The following is a 21,354-nucleotide window of genomic DNA, read 5'->3' on the forward strand; positions in this document are numbered from 1 at the left end:
GTAATGCAAACTGTATGCTAGAATATAGGTGAAAGGTTAGCTCTGCCCAGCAACAGACTGCAGGAACAGATATAGTTAAGTATTTGGTCTAGCCCACAGTGGGAGGCGTTAGGGCCAGTAAAAAAAATGAACAACTTCCTGCTTTAGTTAGTTACTGAGAGAGAGAGTTGGTGAAAGGACAAGTTCAAAGAGCAGAGGGACAACAGAGAGAGGAGTACATTTGGTGTTGGGTGGTATAACACCTTACAAGACTCCCTGCAGACATTCCTGCAATGTCCAGAGCCTTCGCTTTGAAACAGATGCTATGGAGAGTACCTTAACCTTTTCCATACAGAGGAAGATGGATGTGAAACCGCGAGTGGGAAAGTTAGTAGATCTTGACAATACTGCGGGGCCGGACAGAAAATTCCTAGGGCTGAAGGGACCAGTAAGCATAGGGGTAGTCCAAGAGGAACTAAAAGTGAATCGCGAGATGTACTGTATTACTGAAACCAGAACCAGAGGGTGCTGTGCCTGATACTGAGTTACAATCTGATGTACTTGAATTGTCCAGTAAACTTGTGATAGTTAAAATGAAGTGGGCGTCCCCTAATGAGTGTGCTGCTGTTCCTGGGTATGGAGACCAGAAGGCAGCGGAGGCCTTCAGCCAGTAAATGAGTAAAACGCACCCTACATGAGATAGCACACTGGGTCGGGGACACAAATTTCCTGTAAAGTGCAAGGTTGTAAAGGAGCAGCAGCTCCACCACAGCTACCTCCCTCTGGCACCTTAAACTTACCTGACCTTAACCTTATTAAGAACCTTTGGTGTATCCTCAGCAAAACATCTATGAGGGTGGGAGGCAGTAAACATCAAAACAGCAGCTCTGGGAGGCTATTCTGATTTCATCAAAAGAAATTCAAGCAGAAACTCTCCAAACACTCACAAGTTCAATGGATGCAAATTTGTGAAGGTGACATCAAAGAAGGGTTCCCTATGTTAACATGTAACTTGGCCTGTTAAGATGTTTTTGATTGAAAAAACTTTTTATTTCAGTAAATGTGGCTAATGCTGAAAATTCAGCAAATCACCATTTTCTGTACTTTACAACCTATAACATGTTTGGAAACTCTTATGTATAATAATTTGGAACAGTGCATTTTGAGTTTTTTAAGTTTTGAAAAAAATCCTGGTATCATGGGAAGGTTTGTCCAATAATCTTTGAAATACTTTATGAATTGAACATTATACTGACTCATTTGCTTCGACCATTTAGAAAAATTAGAGAAAAAATAGGAATTGCATAATAATTTGGAACATGGTGTATGGTATATGTAACAATCTCCAATTTAGCTGTCAATAAAAAACACCTGGAGCAGCAGGGGGGCGCTATTTCTATATAAAGCAGGCCTCAAAAGAAAGAAATAAACCTGGGAAACCCATTAACAAGGTATGACAAAGTACTCAGATTACTGTGCTGAAACAGAGAGTTTAATGATCTGGGATATTACCTATAGATAGTAATCTCTACTAAAGTGGTGGCATCCTATTATGAGTTCTTAGTGGACAGTGAGAAAATGGCAATATTTTGCATTGCTTTAAAATGTAAATATGTTTTTTTTTTTAACTATTATTGTAATTTTCTGACTATAGATTTCCTTTAAGGACAGTCCACTAAAATCATGCAGAAATGTTCTGTATCGGGGCCAAATGACAGCACGAAAAGTCATTATGGCTCTGCAGTACAAAGACAAAAGGGGACTTTTTGTGCTGTCATACATATGTTTCGAAACCTATAAGTCCCAAGCCCGGTTGAGTATCTGTAATGAAAAATAAGGGTATGTGCACACAACATCTTTTTCGGCTGGGTACGCTCAGGAACTTGCCTGAAAAAGAGCTAAATAAATGCAAAATAAAAATGAACATATGCTCTGCGATGTAAAAAAAACAAAACAAACTTGCTGTGCAACTGTTCAGTCTTTTGAGCTTTTTTTAACCACTATAGGTTTCCAACGACGTGAAGCTGTTAAAAGAAGTGACCTGGCTGCTCTTCCCTGCCCCTTGGAAGCGGCTCATTATTCTATATATACAAGTAAAAAGAGTAAAGATAATATAACCATGAGGATGCCAAAAATTTTGCTTTAGGAAAAACACTGCAGGCATTTTACTGAAGAGTTTTCCTCCTGCAAAACTCGGTAGGTACTCCAGCAACCAAAAGACGTCATGTGCACATGGCCTAACAGAAAGGTCTTGAGCATCTTACATCAACATGGATAAATCAGGTGCTATCACTTCCAGTTTGTACAATACCTGTCCAATATTGTTGCTGATCAGTGCTCGGCATGTTTCTGATTCACTTATCAATGGCTCATCATCCATTAGCTTCTGCAGGAAATGGTCTGTCAAATTTGATAACCTGGCCATACTAAGCAGCTCTGGGAGATAATGAGCCCTGCTGTCCACATCTTGCCTGACCCACAGGAGCATGGCTTTTGCTCGACTTTGCTCTTCTTTTAATTGTAGAAGAGGATCTCCTAAGTAGTGAAGCAGACGCTCAGGAGGCAAAAGTAAAAATTCTTCCTCTTGAGATACAGCTTCAAAATTTTCTTGTAGGAAAGACCAGGCCTTTGCTGTAACTTCTGGGCAGCCATGGGTTTCACCAAACTCCCATATCCCTAAACAGTTGGTGGCATCCATCTGCTGCTGCAAATACCGGACACAAACTTTCCTCACTGCAGGGAATTGAAGCTGGTTGGAGATACGAATAAGTCCTTCTACATTGGCTTGGTTAATGGTGAGGTGACCCGTGTAAGAAAAATCAATTAAGGTCTCCAAGAAATCTGGATCTACCTCTTTGATTTCCACATGTGCAGAGATGCTTTCCTGGAAGTTCCCAGTGAACATGGCATGGAAATATTGGCTGCAAAGAGCCAGCACAGCACGATGGCAAGGAAATTCCCGCCCTTGAACTTTCAACGTAACATCAGAGAGCTGTGGATTAAATCTCAGGGACTTCAAACCTGCTAGAATAGAGTCTGAATGGGAGGGGAGACAGAATTCTAGGTCATCGATGTTCCTCACCATGCTTCCTCAGGAGTTTTCACTCTATGATACTCATGGACCAATGGCTTTAAGAAAAGAAAAAAAAAACATTGTGATTTGATGAACTCAGTTATAATATATATTACAAGGGTTAGGGTGTGTATGCAGTAGAAAAGTTCCAGATGAAAATTCTGAATGTATCCCAAAGGACTGATTTATAGAGATGATTAAATATGCACCAAATCATGTGTATTTTACAGAGGAATTTGAATTGCATCAAAGTAATTTACCACAAATTGAATGTTCCTTATAATGCTCTTGGGTTTCTACAAAGTATAATAAACGTAGGAGGTTAAAGAAAATTTAAAATAATTACTATTCACCTTACCACTCACCTGTGCCACCGTCCTGTCCTCGGTAACTCTTAATTTCGCCTTCCCCAATCTTGAGCATCGTCTTGAGTCTGCTTTACTCTGGGCTGGGACTTCTGGCTCATCCATGCCTCTGACCTCACTGCACGCTGGGCTGTCATGGCGTGTATCACCCACAACCTAGTTAGCGCCTTTGGGGCCAGCATGATGCACAGTGATGTCAGAGTCCTTATTTTGCCGAAAGCCCCGGCTCAGAGTGAGGTGATGCATGTGACCAGGAGAGTGAAAAATAAGTAGCGTGGAGGACCGAGTTGCATGGGTGGCAGAACAGGTGATCTGAGAGGTTAGTATTATTATTAGTTTTTATTTAGTTTTTGATGGCCTTCAAACGTTCAGCAAAATAGCGGAGCACATAGGAAAAAATCTGTGCTCTGGAGAATAGGAACTTATATACAATTTTACAAGAATTCAGTTCCACTCAAATAAATGTGCTCATCTTTTCTTATTTACCAAGAAAAGTACTGTTAATTGGGCACATGTTGGCATAGTTATTTTTTTTTGTCTTGGCATACTTATTTTGCAGTATGAAATAACATAGCATACTATGATACTTCATACACCAGATTTCAGTAGATTACAGTAAATAGACTGCGTGTCATCATTTTTTTGTTGTTGTTGATCCCACTTTATTGGTTATGTATTCATACAGATCCAGTGGCACAGACTGGTTGCAGAAATTTTTGAGATCGAAAATCAGTTCAATTCTTCCAAATAGGGTTGCTTTGACAGCACATATATTTCTTAAATTAAGGTCCCATCCAGATTTATTTGACTAGAGGGATAGTTCACCGGAGTTCACGAGCTGCAGTGATCTCATTTAGGGGGACCTCTGCTGTGTGAGAACTTTCTTATGCAGCGGTGCTGTAAGTGAGATCACCGGGGCTCATCAGCTGATGAACTCCATTGAACTTGCTTAGCGCACACACTGCAGGAGTGATTACACGCTGATTCTAGTGTGTCACCGGCTGCGGGTAGAGCAGTCGCATCAGCTGATGTGACTGCTCTACAAGTGATCCGAATCATCACAGGACATTATGGATTACGGCGGATAGGTGATGGATATGGTGGTTTAATATTTTTTTATGTTTCAGGTGACATGGGCATCGGGGATTAGGCGTTTATTTTTATTTTTGAAAGGAGACAAAGGACTTCAGGGATTAGGTGTAAGGTGAGTATATACTGTGTTTTTTATTTCTATGTCAATATTTATTTCTTTATTTTAACTTTTTTTTACTTTGAGCACAGGCAACGACTGATGACTACGCCCATCAGCCGCTACCTGCTCTGTTATGACCCCAATGGCAGAGGGTCTCAGGAATAATTACTAAGTCTGCAAACACAGAAAACCAGCTCATAGGGCAGTGGTAACTGGGCTGACCATATATCTAATCCTAGCACCACAAATACCAGCAGCCGGGGAACGTGCCTACGTTGATTCTAGACGTCTCGCGCCAGCCGGAGAACTAACTAACCCTAGAAGGGAAAAGAAAGACCTTTCTTGCCTCCAGAGAAAAGCCCCCAAAAGTTGGATACAAGCCCCCAACAAATAATAACGGTGAGGTAAGAGGAAAAGACAAACATAAGAATGAGCTAGGTATTTAGCAAAGAGAGGCCCACTAGCTAATAGCAGAATATAGAAAGATAACTTATATGGTCAGCAAAAACCCTATCAAAAATATCCACACTGGAAATTCAAGAACCCCCGAACCGTCTAACGGCCCGGGGGGAGAACACCAGCCCCCTAGAGCTTCCAGCAAGGTCAGGAATCACATTTAGTACAAGCTGGACAAAAATGAGAGCAAGCAAATAACCCAAAAAACAAAGAAGCAGGACTTAGCTTAATTTTGCAAGAACCAGGACCAGCAGATAGGAGCAAACAGAATGTGTCTGATTACAACGATGCCAGGCACTGGACTAAGGATCCAGGAGGTTTATATAGCAACACCCCTGAACTAACGACCCAGCTGGGTGCAAACTGAGGGAAGAAAATCCCAGAGTCATATCACTAGTAACCACAAGAGGGAGCCAAAAAGTCTAATTCACAACACTGCTCCCGCTGTAGTCAGTGACAGCAGGTGTCAGCCGATGGGCGTAGTAGTCTCTGATCAGCCAATGCCTGTGACTTGCGGTAATCATTTTACCGCGGGTCACAGTCACATCTGCAGGGTCACACTGACATCTGACAGCATGACCCCGCATCCCTCTGACCAACGGTAATGATCTACCGGCGGTAATGTTACCATCAATCAGAATCGGTGTTTCTCGCACTGTCACACAAATGACAGCGTGGGAAACACCAAAGGAAGTCTGTAAAAACTCAGCAAATGCGCAAACATTTTTATACTTGCGTTATTGCTGCATATTTGACTGACTCAATTGGGTGAAAAATGTGGCAAAAACACACAAAGAATTGACATGCTGCTGATTTAAAAGCAGCAAAAATCCGAGAAGGAACATTACTGATCATGTGCACAGCACTTCAGGATTCTCATTGAGTTTGCTGGCATAAGGATTCCCTAGCGTTTTTGGGCCAATTCCATGCAAAAAAAAACACCGCAAAAACGCACCGTATGCACACAGCCTACTAGTGCATCAGTTTCTTTCTCCAGCAGTGGTGTTGTATTGACAATAATACGTTGTTAAGAAAAAAGGAAGTGCCTCTTCACGATGTGTGTGTGGCTGGAGCACATTTTACTTTCACTTTGCAAGCTGACAGACAAAATGCTAAGATCCTAAGCCATATCTCCCAACCATCCCAGATTCAGCGGGACTTTCTTGATTTGAGGGCTCATTCCACGTCCCGTCACATCAGACCTTTTGTCCCAGCTTCTATACTCACCTCTCTTCGCTCCTTCTCCTCAGGGGGAGGAGATGCTCTCTGTTCAGTGCATAAATTAAATCATAATTTTGTCTTTTTCCCTCTCCTGTGATCTGGTCTCCCCAGGACTTGAACTCATGTCTCCAGGTTCACAGGCTATTGGTATAGATAGGGTAATTTTAGGGTAATCTTGACCTCTATTGCAGGCAATGAACCCAGAAACAAGTTATACATGTCCTTAGAGATACATTATGTAAAACAATGTATTTCTATGAACCCTGAATAATGAGGTGAAGAAAAATATTTTTGTCCCTATTAAAGTAGTAAAAATAACAATAAGCAATTACAAAAGCGTCATTTTTTTTTCTGTGAATCATCCTCGTAATCAAACCCACAACCTCGCTGCCTCGGGGTAATCCTTGACGCTGATCTCTCCTTCAAACCACATATCCAAGCCCTTTCCACTTCCTGCCGACTTCATCTCAAAAATATTTCACGAATCCGTACATTCCTCAACAAAGAATCTGCAAAAACCCTAGTCCATGCCCTCATCATCTCTCGCCTTGACTACTGCAACCTCCTGCTCTGTGGCCTCCCCTCTAACACTCTCGCACCCCTCCAATCTATTCTAAACTCTGCTGCCCGACTAATCCACCTGTCCCCCCGCTATTCCCCGGCCTCTCCCCTCTGTCAATCCCTTCATTGGCTCCCCATTGCCCAGAGACTCCACTACAAAACCCTAACCATGACGTACAAAGCCATCCACAACCTGTCTCCTCCATACATCTGTGACCTCGTCTCCCGGTACTGACCTACACGCAACCTCCGATCCTCACAAGATCTCCTTCTCTACTCCCCTCTTATCTCCTCTTCCCACAATCGTATACAAGATTTCTCTCGCGCATCCCCCCTACTCTGGAACCCTCTACCACAACACATCAGACTCTCGCCTACCATCGAAACCTTCAAAAAGAGCCTGAAGACCCACCTCTTCCGACAAGCCTACAACCTGCAGTAACCACCGATCGACCAAACCTCTGCATGACCAGCTCTACCCTCGCCTACTGTATTCTCACCCATCCCTTGTAGATTGTGAGCCTTTGTGGGCAGAGTCCTCTCTCCTCCTGTACCAGTTATGACTTGTATTGTTTAAGATTATTGTACTTGTTTTTATTATGTATATGCAGCGCCCCAGAGTCCTGGTCGTTGCAGTAATGTCGTTCTTCCACCAGGGGGAGTGATATTACGTCTGAAGGCACTAAAGGAGATCTCTTGCCAGGTATCACAAACCACACAACACACTTCACACTCCAGGCCACCAGGGGGAGCTACGTTTCTATGAGGGCACTCCTCACGATTAGGTAAAACTGGTGGTTTGGTTAGAAATTTAGTCAGAAGTTGACTGGGCTTCACCCAGTCAGAACCCAACAGAGTTTGGCAGAAGCTGGTTGGAGTGAGTTCCAGCCAGATCCAGACTATGGTCTGAGGAGGACGAGGGTCCACGGAGCTGCGCCTGCCCCACGGGCGGCAGCATCCTAAGAAAGAGACATAGAAGAGAAGTGTATTGCAGAGGGTGAGAAACTAAGTCATAGCAAAAATGAGCGGAAACCAGAAGGAGTTCTGCCCTGTGAAAGGCTGCCTCCTTCTGAGGCGCAGGAATCCCGGTGGCCAGAATACCGAGGGAGTAAGGATCTCTACGCTTTACTTCAGAGACTGGCAGGACAGTTAATTCCACGTTAGCTGCCCGACCTTATACCCAGGAGGCACGGTGGCAACTTGTGGGGGCCGGGGCGTCGTAGGGTCCCTGTAAAAAGCCTCAGGCCGCCAGTCATACGGGTTTGTCCTATCCTATCCATCAGGGGGACAGAGAGAAAGAGACTTAACATTCAGAATAGTTGTGAGGACCTTACCGAGAAGCTCAGCAGGGAGGTACTACAACACCCAGGCACTAGAGGAAGGCTATTGATTTCCACCTGGATAAGGGGACTCTGGATTTGCCTTCGGACCGGCCGGACCCTGCCTACCCTGTGGTCCGTACCCTGGACTGTGGACACTAGAGCCTTCAGTAAAGGTAAAAAGACTGCAACCTGGTGTCCTCGTTATTCACTGCGCCTCACACCATTCACCATCTACACTCTGGGAAGCCCTGGGGATACACTTCACCTGTGGGAAGGTATACCATCAAGCTGCCATAACATCACCCCAGCGGACCCCTAAGCAGCATCGGTCACCCTGACCGAATACCACAGGTGGCGTCACAAACATTTCCCCTTTAAAGACCTTTCCCTCATTTTACAACGGACGTTTCCCTAGGGCCACGGACCGGGTTAGCCACCGTGACATCCCCACAGAATACCGAAGGACCCGGTACCGAGTGCCTCGCTGCCCTGCTGGGGGCGCTCCATATACCCCTCCTCACATGTAAAGCGCCATGGAATAAATGGCGCTATAACAATAAATAATAATAACCTTCAACATTACAGGCAGCTGCTGATCCATAAGCTCTGAAGTTGCCATTGGGAGAATTTTGTGTAGAAGGAGAATATATGAGATATTTTTCATCCTATAAAATTACTAAAAAAATAATGAAAAACTCTTGATAATGAAAAAAATAATCTTTTTTATGCATTTTTTTTTAAATAATAGACATCACAAATTCGCAAATAGCATGGACATATTTAGTGTTTCTGTAATCGTAACAACCTGGACAATACAGGGATCATATTATTTACAGGGATTGAGAAATGCCTTAAAAAAATGGTGCAATTGATATTTTTCTTTATTAAGCCTAAAAAAATTGAATAAAACTGTAATGCTGAGGCGTGTTCACATGTAGCATAAATGCTGCGTTCTTTCTGCTGTTTTTTTTTTTGTACAGGTGTTCACACCACACAACGAAATAACAATCTTTTGCTGTGGTATGGCCAAAATTTGCCACGGCGCCCTCCCACTACATGATCTGTCCCTTTTTCTGCTCTTCAAAAGATGGGAAGTATGCCCAAGATATAAGAAATTCTGGACAAAACAGAATTCATCGTCTTTCCCCCATCTCACGCAACCCCCCCAATGAACCTATCCATTACAGTGAGGCCGGCGTCACACTGGCAAGTTTTACGGACGTATGAGCGCAGAAAATACACCCGTAAAATACGCATAACACACGGCCCAATGATTCTCTATGTCCCAGCTCCTATCAGCCGTATTTTACTGATCCGTATTATACGGTCTTCTACGGCCGTACAAAATCGCAGCATGCTGCGTTTGTCACCGTAAAGAGCAAAAAAAATCGCCAATGAAAGTCTATGGGGGCGAGAAAAATACGGATTACACACGGACCAGCAGTGTGACTTGCGAGAAATACGCAGCAGTGTTCTATAGAAAAGCCGGTAATTCAATTGCCGGCTTTTCATTTCTCCTTCACAAACCCGACAGGATATGAGACATGGTTTACATACAGTAAACCATCTCATATCCCTTTTTTTTTGCATATTCCACACTATAATAATAATAATAATTTTTATTTATATAGCGCCAACATATTCCGCAGCGCTTTACAACTTATAAATACATACTAATACTAATGTTAGTAGTGTGTATGTGCAAAATTTGGGCGCTGTAGCTTGTAAAATAAAGGGTTAAATCGCGGAAAAAGTGGTGTGGGCTCCCGCACAATTTTCTCCGCCAGAGTGGTAAAGCCAGTGACTGAGGGCAGATATTAATAGCCTAGAGAGGGTCCATGGTTATTGGCCCCCCCTGGCTAAAAAAATCTGCCCCCAGCCACCCCAGAAAAGGCACATCTGGAAGATGCGCCTATTCTGGCACGTGGCCACTCTCTTCCCACTCCCGTGTAGCTGTGGGATATGGGGTAATGAAGGGTTAATGTCACCTTGCTATTGTAAGGTGACATTAAGCCAGATTAATAATGGAGAGGCGTCAATTATGACACCTATCCATTATTAATCCAATAGTACGAAATGGTTAATAAAACACACACACATTATTTAAAAGTATTTTAATTAAATAAAGACACATGTTGTTGTAATATTTTATTATACTGGTAATCCAGCTGAAGACCCTCGTTCTGTAACAAAGGAAAAATAAAAAAACAACAATATCTCATACCTTCCGACGCTCAGGTCAGTCCCATGAAGTAAATCCATCTGAAGGGGTTAAATCATTTTACAGCCAGGAGCTCTGCTAAAGCAGTGCTCGTGGCTGTAAAACCCCCGGGGAATGAATGGAAAGCAGGGGAATGACCTGGAGTTACCTTGAGTTGCGGTGAGGCACCCTCTGCTGGATGTCCTCATATGAACTCGAGCGTGGGAACTTTTACCAGGCTCCAGTTCATGAGGACATCCAGCAGAGGGCGCCTCACCGCAACTTATTTACTTTATTTCAGGTGACAAGGGTGTTCAGGTGGATTAAGAGTATAATAAAATATTAAAACACCATGTGTCTTTATTTCAGTAAAATACTTTTTAATAATGTGTGTGTGTTTTATTAACCATTTCGTACTATTGGATTAATAATGGATAGGTGTCATAATTGATGCCTCTCCATTATTAACCTGGCTTAATGTCACCTTACAATAGCAAGGTGACATTAACCCTTCATTACCCCATATCCCACCGCTACACGGGAGTGGGAAGAGAGAGGCTAAGTGCCAGAATAGGTGCATCTTACAGATGTGCCTTTTCTGGGGTGGCTGGGGGCAGATGTTTTTAGCCAGGGGGGGTCCTATAACCATGGTACTTCCCTAGGCTAATAATATCTGCCCTCAGTCACTGGCTTTCCCACTCTGGCGGAGAAAATTGCGCGGGAGCCCACGCCAATTTTTTCTGGGATTTAACCCTTTAATTTAATAGCTAGAGACCCCAAATTTTACACAGAGACACTTGTTACATTAGTAAAGAGGAATATGTAATAAAAGAAGGGATATGAGATGGTTTACTGTATGTAAACCATGTCTCATATCCTGTCGGGTTTGTGAAGGAGAGAGCAAAAGTTGGCAATTGAATTACCGGCTTTTCTGCCATCTAGCGCTGAATTAAATATAAATATATATATATGTGTATCACTGATATATATATATATATATATATATATATATATATATATATATATAGACTGTATATATGTTTTTTAGAATATTTGAGCCGATGGATCCATGATATGTCCATTTTGCAAGCCTGCGAGAAAAAATCGCCGTACGGAAGCCATACGGATGCCATACGGATGACACAGGATAAATTTGTCCGTAAAAATCGCATCCTCGCATTGAATACGGAACAGTGTTTTGGGACAATTACTGAGTATTACGGCCGTAAAAAACGGACCGTATTTTCATATGCCTAGTGTGACGCCGGCCGAAAGCGCCATGGAATAAATGGCGCTATAATAAGCAATAATAATACCAGCTGTAAGCTGTGTTATCAGTCTTTCTATATATTCACTGTTGAACGGCTGACAGTACAGAGATTAATTCACTGTCAACAGGTTATGGGCCAAGACATTGAAACGCAAAGACCAAGAGAACAGTCCAGGGGAGAGTGAACAACAGTGCACTAAGAAGAAGCAAAGATGGCTGCCAGCAGAACTCTGAAGTTCACAGTGCCAAATCTGACTAACCAGAACTACCAATTCTGGTGTGTAGCTGTTTTAGTTTAACTTCACAAGCTGGCAGAGAAGATGCTAAGATACTAAGCTATAAGAAATACCAGTTGTAAGCTACTTTATCTTTGTTGCTGAATAAATATACAATATATTCACGGCTGGACAGTAAAGAGATTAATCCGCTGCCAACAGGCTGTAATCACTCTATGGCACTTTGATTGCTAGCCAGATGTGCAGCATGTATGTGCGCAGTGTACATGCAGAGCCAGCTCTCAATCAAATTCCCGGGGAGTGATTACAGCCATGCTGTATAACGAGCAGTGACTATTACAACTCTGCCCCCACACCAATGACTGGAAATGAGCAGCAGCAGGAAAAATAAAACTTCCTTTTCTCCCTGTGGCTTCCCTTCCAATAAGGAATTACATATAGGATACATAGGATTTCAACTCTATTTGATATGATTTTAGTTTAAATTTTCCTTGTCACTATGCACTTAAAAAATGCCCAAATCTTGCAGTGTTCACTCCAGCCACTGACCCTCAAATACTTTTCTTTTTAGTGTAATCTCATTATCATCTTACACAGGATGACAGTATATGAATAAGATGGCATCGTATTATTGTGAATAGGCAATGGCCACAGCTCACCTTCTCCCCCTTCCTGCGTAATGACATATGCACAGGTGGCAGACCATTGTTCGGACACTCTCCCTTAGGAGTCAAGAAATCATTTCCAAGCCCATTCTTTTCAATAGTCTACTGTATATACAATAGCTGCAGTAAAGCATATCTCTAACTGCTGTTAAAAACAGCCAAGGCAAGATGGTCGTCCCCAAAATGATGTAAAAAAGTCATAATTAAAAAAAAATCTAATGTTTTATGAAAATAAAAACATTGCGAAAAAGATTATGTCTGATTTTTTATAGTAAAAAACATATAGATGATACTTTGGTAAGTTAACACGTTATTACGGAAATGGATGCTGCTTTGCCAAATTCCTACTTCCCCATAGATTTGGTGCGTAGGGGCTTCTAAACAAGACCCATCTGCAGACAAGTGGCCATTCTTTTGATAAACTACTAATATCACGAAAAACACAATCTGTTTTTAAAACAAGAACAAATCCTTGAAGTACCCCAAAAAAGAGTTGTTAAAATGATGGTCCAAAAATCAGTAGATATTGCAAAGTGAAGTTGCAGGCGGTAAATCTAATATTACACAGTGCCCAGTCAGATTAATGGGCACCCATAATACATGGTCATGCAGAGTCTGCTAGAATGTGGGCCACTCTTTCCAGGGCTCTTGCTCTTAGAGTAGGTCACTAATCTATGGTGTCTATATGCTGTATCAGAAAGGGGTTGATCAGGTAGGACACCATTATTCCCAGGGGTTAGTTGTGCTATCAGTGCAAAAACGTACTGTAAAAAGATTCAAAAATATACAGGGTAACTGGTATTAACTTAGACTATTGACCCAGGGATCCGTCCACCTCCCCATAGGGAAATAAAGGAATTTTTTTAGCCTGTATGGAAAATTGTTCTCTGCTATTCAAGGACAGTTTTTGTATTTTGCTAGTGTATGTTAGTAATGATAAAAAGTCAGACTTGATGGACTATGCCTGGCTATTCTGGAGCGCCCCCACTGCCGCAGGGCCGAGGGGTACCCGGTACCGGGCCTCTCTGTCTCAGTTCTGGGGTTGTCACGGTGGCTAGACCCAGCCCGTGACCCTGCTGAGGGGCGTCCAATGAAGGTGGAGAGTGATGCTGTTGAGGTGTGGTGCCGGTCGCAGTAAATAACAAGGACACCAGGTTGCAGTCTCTTTACCTCTTTACTGAAGGCTCCAGGATCCTCAGTCCGGAATACGGTTAACCGGGCTGCGTGAGTCCGGCCGGTCCGATGGCACCTCCAGAGTTCCCTTTGCAGGTGGAAATCTGTGCCTACCTTCTAGCGCTTGTGTGTTGTAGTCCTTCCCTGCTGTGCTTACGGGGTAGTCCTCACAACTGTTGTGTCTGTTTCTGAAGTTCCCTCACAACTCGATTATGATGTTCTTCTTCGTCCCCCCAGATGATATGGCTAGGACGCACCCGTATGACGGGTAGGCTCGGAGGTCTTCCGGGACCCTAGAGTCGCCCCTCTCCAGATGTTGCCCCCTGTGTCTGCTTAGGTGATTTTGGGTGAGACAGCCCGCCTAGAACTGACTGTCCTGCCGTAGGTTTGAAGTAAGGCCTGGAGCTCAATACTTCCTCGGCGTTCCGGCCATCGGCTACGCGCCTCAGTAGGATGTTGCCTCGTCTTACAGCACGACTCCTACTGGTGATTCTCCTTGTTGCGTTGATCTCGTTTCTCACTCAGCACAATAAACCTCGCTTCTTGTCCTTTCTTGGGGTACTGCCGCGATGAAGTGCAGGCGCGGTCCCGTAACGTTCTTTCTGTTCGCTAGGCCTCTGTCAGGATCCCACCCCTGACAGGGACCCCCCTGAATCTTCCCCTGCAACACCCTCTGCCACAGGATGTTGCCTGGTTCCAACCCAGTCAGCTTCTGCCTAACTTCCTATCTAACCCCCAGTTTTACCAGATTGTGAGGAGTGGCCTAATACATAGCACCCTTAGCTCCCCCTGGAGGCCAGACTGTGAAGTGTATTGGTGTCTGTGATACCTGGTCAGGTGAACTCCTTCAGTGCCATCAGACGTACCATAGCCCCCCTTAGCGGTGGAGCATCAGTACTGCAATGACCAGGACTCTGGGGCGCTGCACTTCACACTAGATAGCCATTGGCCCACTGATTGCTTCGGCCATCAGCTATCTCTCCCAATTCCCCATACAGATAGACCCATTGTCAGTGGCGTAGGAAGGGGGGGGCGGGGGGGCGGTCCGCCCCGGGCGGCACAATGCGGGGGCGGGTCGCCGGTGGCGCAGAATTTTTGTTTTCTATTAAAGGGAACCTGTTCGCATCTCGGCTTCAGAAAAATGGCCGCCGCGATCTCCATCTGCGCACGCGCAGCATCCCGCGGCCATTTTCCTGAAGCCCCGGGCAGCAGAGCACTATCTGTGCACGCCGGCCTCAGGAAGATGGCCACCCCCACCGATAACCAGAGAGAGCAAGAGCGCGGTCAGGTAAGCAGAACTTGTTTTTTTTTTTTATTGAGAGCGGCGATCCGGGGGGGCCCGGGGCAGGAAGCTGGACACAGGGGGGCAGAAAGCTGGACACAGGGGGGCAGGAAGCTGGACACAGGGGGGCAGGAAGCTGGACACAGGGGGGCAGAAAGCTGGACACAGGGGGGCAGAAAGGACATTGGGGCAGAACGCTGGACACTGGGGCAGAAAGCTGGACACTGGGGCAGAAAGCTGGACACTGGGGCAGAACGCTGGACACTGGGGCAGAACGCTGGACACCGGGGCAGAACGCTGGACACCGGGGCAGAACGCTGGACACCGGGGCAGAACGCTGGACACCGGGGCAGAACGCTGGACACCGGGGCAGAACGCTGGACACCGGGGCAGAATGCTGGACACCGGGGCAGAAAGCTGGACACCGGGGCAGAACGCTGGACACCGGGGCAGAACGCTGGACACCGGGGCAGAACGCTGGACACCGGGGCAGAACGCTGGACACCGGGGCAGAACGCTGGACACCGGGGCAGAACGCTGGACACCGGGGCAGAACGCTGGACACTGGGGCAGAAAGCTGGACACTGGGGCAGAAAGCTGGACACAGGGGCAGAAAGCTGGACACTGGTGCAGGATGCTGGACACTGGTTCAGAATGCTGGACACTGGTGCAGGATGTTGGACACTGGTGCAGAATGCTGGACATGGGCAGAAAGCTGGACACTGGTGCAGAATGCTGGACACTGGTGCAGAATGCTGGACACTGGTGCAGAATGCTGGACACTGGTGCCGAATGCTGGACACTGGTGCCGAATGCTGGACACAGGGGCAGAATGCTTGACACAGGGGCAGAATGGAGAAACGGGGCATGATTGGAGACACAGGAGGCAGGATGACAGACATGGCGTCATGACTGGAGACACTGGAGGCAGGATTGGAGACAGATGGGGCAGGATCATGGGGCAGGATGGATACGATGGAGACAGATGGGGCAGGATGGGAAGTGTCATGGTTCCCAATGGCAGGGATTCAGGCAAAAACGGACTAGCTCTAGGAATGATGGAATCTCAGATGACCGCGACGCTGAACCTAACACGCAACTAATAGTAGCCAGGGGGTGTGCCTACGATTATCCCTAGACACCTCGCACCAGCCGGAGATCTAGTTACTCCTAGTAGAGGAATACACAGACCTGGCTTGCCTCCAGGGAAACCCCAAAAGTGATAGTAGCCCCCCACATATAATAACGGTTAGGTAAGAGGAAAACACGTACGCAGTATGAATATAGATTCAGCAAAGAGAGGCCCTCTGACTAGATAGCAGAAAATACAAAAGAGGACTTCGCGGTCACCTCAAAACCCTAAACAGCCATCCTGAAATTACTTTAACTCCGTTATCAACTCATGACACCGGAGTAGTAATTTCAGATCACTAGAGCTTCCAGCAGCAAGAGAAATATAAATGCATGCTGGACAAACAAACACAAAAAAATGCCAAAGATCCAACTTAGCTGAATTGCAGACTTGGAGCAGGTAGCAAGCAACAGAGGTGCTCTGGTAACATTGATTGCCGGCACTAGAATGACTGAGAAGCAAGACTAAATAGGAAACTCCCAGATTCCTGATGGGAACAGGTGCAAGACAAAAGTCAGCCAGTACCACCAGTAACCACCAGAGGGAGCCCAAAAACAGAATTCACAACAGGGAAGATCATATGGGGCAGGATGGATACTCATTAGGGCAGGATGGGAGAACATATGGCTGAAGCCAGGAATGAGACACACGGGGGCCAGGATGGCGAATATTATTACCATAGGGGCTAATTAAGGGATATTATTACTGCAGTGATGTATTTATTTTATTTTTTGAGTATACTGTTTTAAATGGTGGGGCGGTCCTATTACTGTGCAGAGTGACACTATGTCGCCTTCTTCATGTGGTGTAATGTAGAAGTTGGGAAAATTAAGTAATGTGTTATGCAAGTGGAACTCGAGATAACGGTGTTATTTCCTGCAGAGACGAGTCCTGGCTGGATGAAGTGATGGCGGTCTGTGCTGGATGAAAGATGAAGGACTTCACCTAGAGACGTCACTGGTGAGTCAGTGTGTTACCTATACACTGACACTATACACTGTATACTATATACTGAGGTCCTGTGTATGTCACCGGTGATCACTGTATTACCTATACACAGACGCTGCATACTAAGTACAGATCTCCTGTGTATAATGGCACTTATGGTGATAGTATTGTGGGGGTTTTTTATTATTGATCAGTATTGTAGTATTCAGTCACTATGTGGTGGTAATATGTGGTCTGGTCATGATGTTGTGGTATTTGTTCCTTGTATTTGATATTATTGTGGTGGTAATATGTCATCTGGTCATGGTATGGCGGTATTTGTGCCCTGTAGATAGTATTATAGGTCACTGTGGTTATATGGTGTCTGGTCTGTCTATTGAACATCAGCTGAGTGAAGAAATAGAGTTTTGTTTCTGTGCATGTTGTCCTGACTATTTTTGTTAACCTTTGTGTGTATTGAGCCCGGGGGGGGGGGGCGCCAAACTCGGGAACAGCCCCGGGCGGCAAAAGCTCTAGCTACGCCTCTGCCCATTGTTAGACTCCTCAGGCAGCATCTTATCTCCCCACCAGACAAAAGGATCAGCCAATGACGTCCCACTGACTGGAACCTTTTCTCCCCTAAAATCATCAGTCTGGGGAGAGTTGGGAGGCTCCTATACATATTAGCTGGTCTGTCGATACTGCCAACATTGGTGGGTTCATCCGAATTTTATTTAATATGTATGGGGGCCTATAGGTCTTTTTTTTCTTAGCAATGAACCATGTAACAACTTTCTCTTCCCGTATAGTAGACTATGATAACAATTCACCAAGCTTAAGGCTATTTAAATGCTAACATTATGCTGCGAAATTGCACTTAAGCAATCCAAATTCATTTTTTAGAGTAGGCCGTTTCCTTTTAAAAATTCAAGTTAATGGGCAATAAATGACAGTACATGGCAGTGTCCACTAAACAATGCTTATTTCAGTACATTTCTTACAACTGCCAGGGTAAATATCATCTGAGCAATGGAAGTGCCTGGAGTCCAACCCTACCTATCTCATATTGATGAACTACCCTATGGATAGGTCATAAATATGTTAGTGCTGGACAATCGCACTAAAGCACCACTCCAGTGTTTTTTATCGCAGCCCCGGAGTGGTGTCACTAATGTAAGTCCCCTTCCCTTAGTCTTTAACTCCCCAGCTGCTATCTTCATCTGTTATTGGCGCCGCTCTGGTCATATTCTGCAAATTGTGACATGCCGGATCGCTCCAGTGTGTGATGGGTGAGTCCAAAGTAACTACTCAATGTAAGTCTATGAAAGCCAGAACGAGGCAAGAACATACACCTATACTGAGAGCTTTTAACCGTTACCTCTGATTTTTGGCCAATCAGAAGTTGCAATCACAAGATGGTGGCGCGGGACCAGAGCAGCGCTGGGGAGAGCTGAAGACAGCGACTGGTGAGTATGACTAGGGTCAGGGACCTTATGTTATTGGCACCACTCCAGAACTAAAATAAAAAAAAGCAAAACAAAACGCTGGAGTGGTGCTTTATGCTGAAGAACAAAAAACCCTCAGCCTCATCTTCATTTGTGTATTAACCCACAATGTGCTACGTCTTTTACTGTCCATGCTGCTTGAAGACAAAAGATTAATTACTAATGAGAAGCCAGAGCTTTTATGTTACGCTGAGTTGCGAATCTCTCGATGCATAACCTCTTCTCACGGTGACCTGTGCTTTGTCTGTATAGTTTTATGTACTGCTAATACCTTCTCAGTTAATGAGTAGAAGTTTCTTATTAAAATTTAATGTCTCCTATTCACCACAACTTCATTTTTGGAGCTGTGTGTAATTATAGTATTGCATTTATTGTAAAGCCCCCACACACATTAGACTAATGTTTGCCGCACCTGACAATAGCGACAGGTTTGGCCGAAAGCTAATGTGTATGGTGGTGCTGGATAACTGATGGTCAGGGAAGAGGTCGATGAGGTAAGGACTGCTGATCGCGTTGCTCTCCTGGAGAGAAGTTGCTGGCCGGAGTGTCTGTCGGTGGCATTCTCATCCACAACACAGCTGGATAATCACTCTTGTGTATGGGAGAGACAGCCAAGATGGTTGTTGGCCGAGCGACCTGCCTTATAATGGGTACAGCCAGATATGGAACATAAATCAAAGTAGTGCCCTCTGCGATTTTTAGTGTTAAAATAGTCATGTGAGAAAACACATTGACATTGCTTTGGCATACGGTCAGAACAGAGATGATTTTTACGCTAATCTGACATCTGTGTGCAAAAACGGGTCAGTCGTGTGCACAAGTGACAGACGAGAATGGCTCCGTGTGCAGCTCCATGTGCTCATCCACATTGCAGACGGATGCCAGAGCTACCTTGACATTGCATGCACTATTGTGGTCTGTAAAAAGGGCCAAGGTAGTGCATGCTGCGAGTGGTCCGCATGGAAAATCAGCCATGTGCATTTGCACACTGGTTCTAATGGGTCTGTGTACTCTCCATGCCTGGTCTGTGGTGCACAAGGTCAAGTCATGGACTGATTTATGCTCAACTGAACAAGTTCTAAACCTAATGCTGCAGTCACATGTATGGAGGTCATGGTACAAGCATGGACCGTGATGTAGGGACTGTCCACGTGCCTCCTGACCCAAACTTGACTTGAGCCTCATAGTCATATAAGTTCGGATCAACAGATCCGACAGGTCTCGGACCATGACACATCCATGTGTGAATGCGGTATAACCAAGATGCATCAAATAGCATCAATCAGTGATGATTAATCATTCATGCTGGGAATGGAGACAAACTGGTAATCTAATACAACAGTTTCATGACATCTTTAGTCATTTTTGTATTATGTAAGGGAATGGAGCTTGCCACAGACATCCATCCTGCAGAGTAACTCCTGCTCCCCGTCATTTACATTGTGTTGGGCTTAATCCGTCTTGATGCCAGAGTGTTAACAGATGCTTCAGAATCAGACGGATGTTTCCTGCTTAATTGAAAAGTGGACTCGTATCTTAGAGTATTATCTGTACCATTCTACAATAGGCACTAACTAGTGGGGACGTCCTTCAGCTGCAGCAATTCTGAAAATGTCACTTATCAGCTGTCTGAGCGGAAGGGGTCTGCTGTACTAACTCCAACGGTACAAGGGACAATTAGTAAATCCCATAGGAGCAAGTCTGCAATGAGAGGATTAATAACCAGCCAGCCTCAGGGCATATTTACAAGGCTGTATTTCCAGTCGGGGTCATCTCCCAATTTTAATATATTAAGATTTTCTGTGCATGAAGACTGGAGGTTATCAAAACGGAACCTTCATATAGTCAAATCCTGGGTGACAAAGCAGCTTTCACCCTGTGCCATTGTGCCCATTAGGTCCGTCCTTTACAGCAATTTTATGCATTGTGGTGATTGCACTTTGCAATTCCAGTAACTTATCATGCACTACTACCAGTGATACCACTAATATTAGCCCAAGGGGCACATGCAGCACCAGACATATACAGCAATTGCAAAAATTACTTTTTTTATACTAGTGTACTTACAATGCGGCATCTAAAATCTGTGCAGAACCCAACCATTAGAAAGAGTATTGTTACGAATGGGATGTTTAAAAAAAATGAGAAACATTAAGGATTTATGCAGATCACATGATTAATATAAAGTAAATGACTAAATAAAAGTGGTAAGAGAAGCAAAACGTCCCTAAATATGTTATATCTCTGCAGAAAAACACAAGAAATGGCAACTTGTATCTGTGACTGATGACGCAATAACACCCTTCAAAATAACCTGGGACATGAAAACAAGCGTGGCACGACCTCAAATATTGCATTAAATGTGCACCACTGAAAATACCCAAGAACCCCTCCACATTAACTTTACATTATTTATCAGCCATAACTCACCAGATCTGGAAGCACAGAATGGCCGTGAGTCTGTCCGGCTCCTTTGGCAAAAGTATACAGTATTTCTAATGTCTCTGAGCTCACAGCTCGGGGGGAAGATTATTAATAGATCACCCACTCGATGGCCGTCCTTCTGGCACATTCCTTGCCAGTCTCAGCTGCCCCCTCCCAAGAGTTTTAAAGTTGAACACACACACTTCCAAGCATCAGGATAGTCCAGGGGTCATATGTCAGGAGGGGTAGGGGGGATATAGCAGAATTTTATTCTAAGCATAATTTAATTCTTCTCATTTTTATCTTCCAATAGATTATAACACCAGAGATGGTAGCATATGACATTTTTTTTTAGGATTTTCAGTGCACAG

General features: G+C 44.5%; 1 protein-coding gene across 1 annotated transcript in view; it reads right to left on the minus strand.

The window, feature by feature from the left end:
- The window catches only part of KLHL30 (kelch like family member 30), a 78,709-nt gene extending 57,592 nt beyond the window's left edge, over positions 1 to 21,117 (minus strand). The window contains exons 1-2 of the mRNA XM_077291037.1: positions 20,990 to 21,117; positions 2,291 to 3,108 (exon numbers count right to left, since the gene is read on the minus strand). Of these exons, the coding sequence (XP_077147152.1) occupies positions 2,291 to 3,064 (774 nt within the window). The 5' untranslated portion in view covers positions 3,065 to 3,108; positions 20,990 to 21,117. The remainder of the gene's footprint in view (positions 1 to 2,290; positions 3,109 to 20,989) is intronic.
- Positions 21,118 to 21,354: the final 237 nt, after the last annotated feature.

This window comes from Ranitomeya variabilis, chromosome 2 (assembly GCF_051348905.1).
Source record: "Ranitomeya variabilis isolate aRanVar5 chromosome 2, aRanVar5.hap1, whole genome shotgun sequence".
NCBI lineage: Eukaryota > Metazoa > Chordata > Amphibia > Anura > Dendrobatidae > Ranitomeya > Ranitomeya variabilis.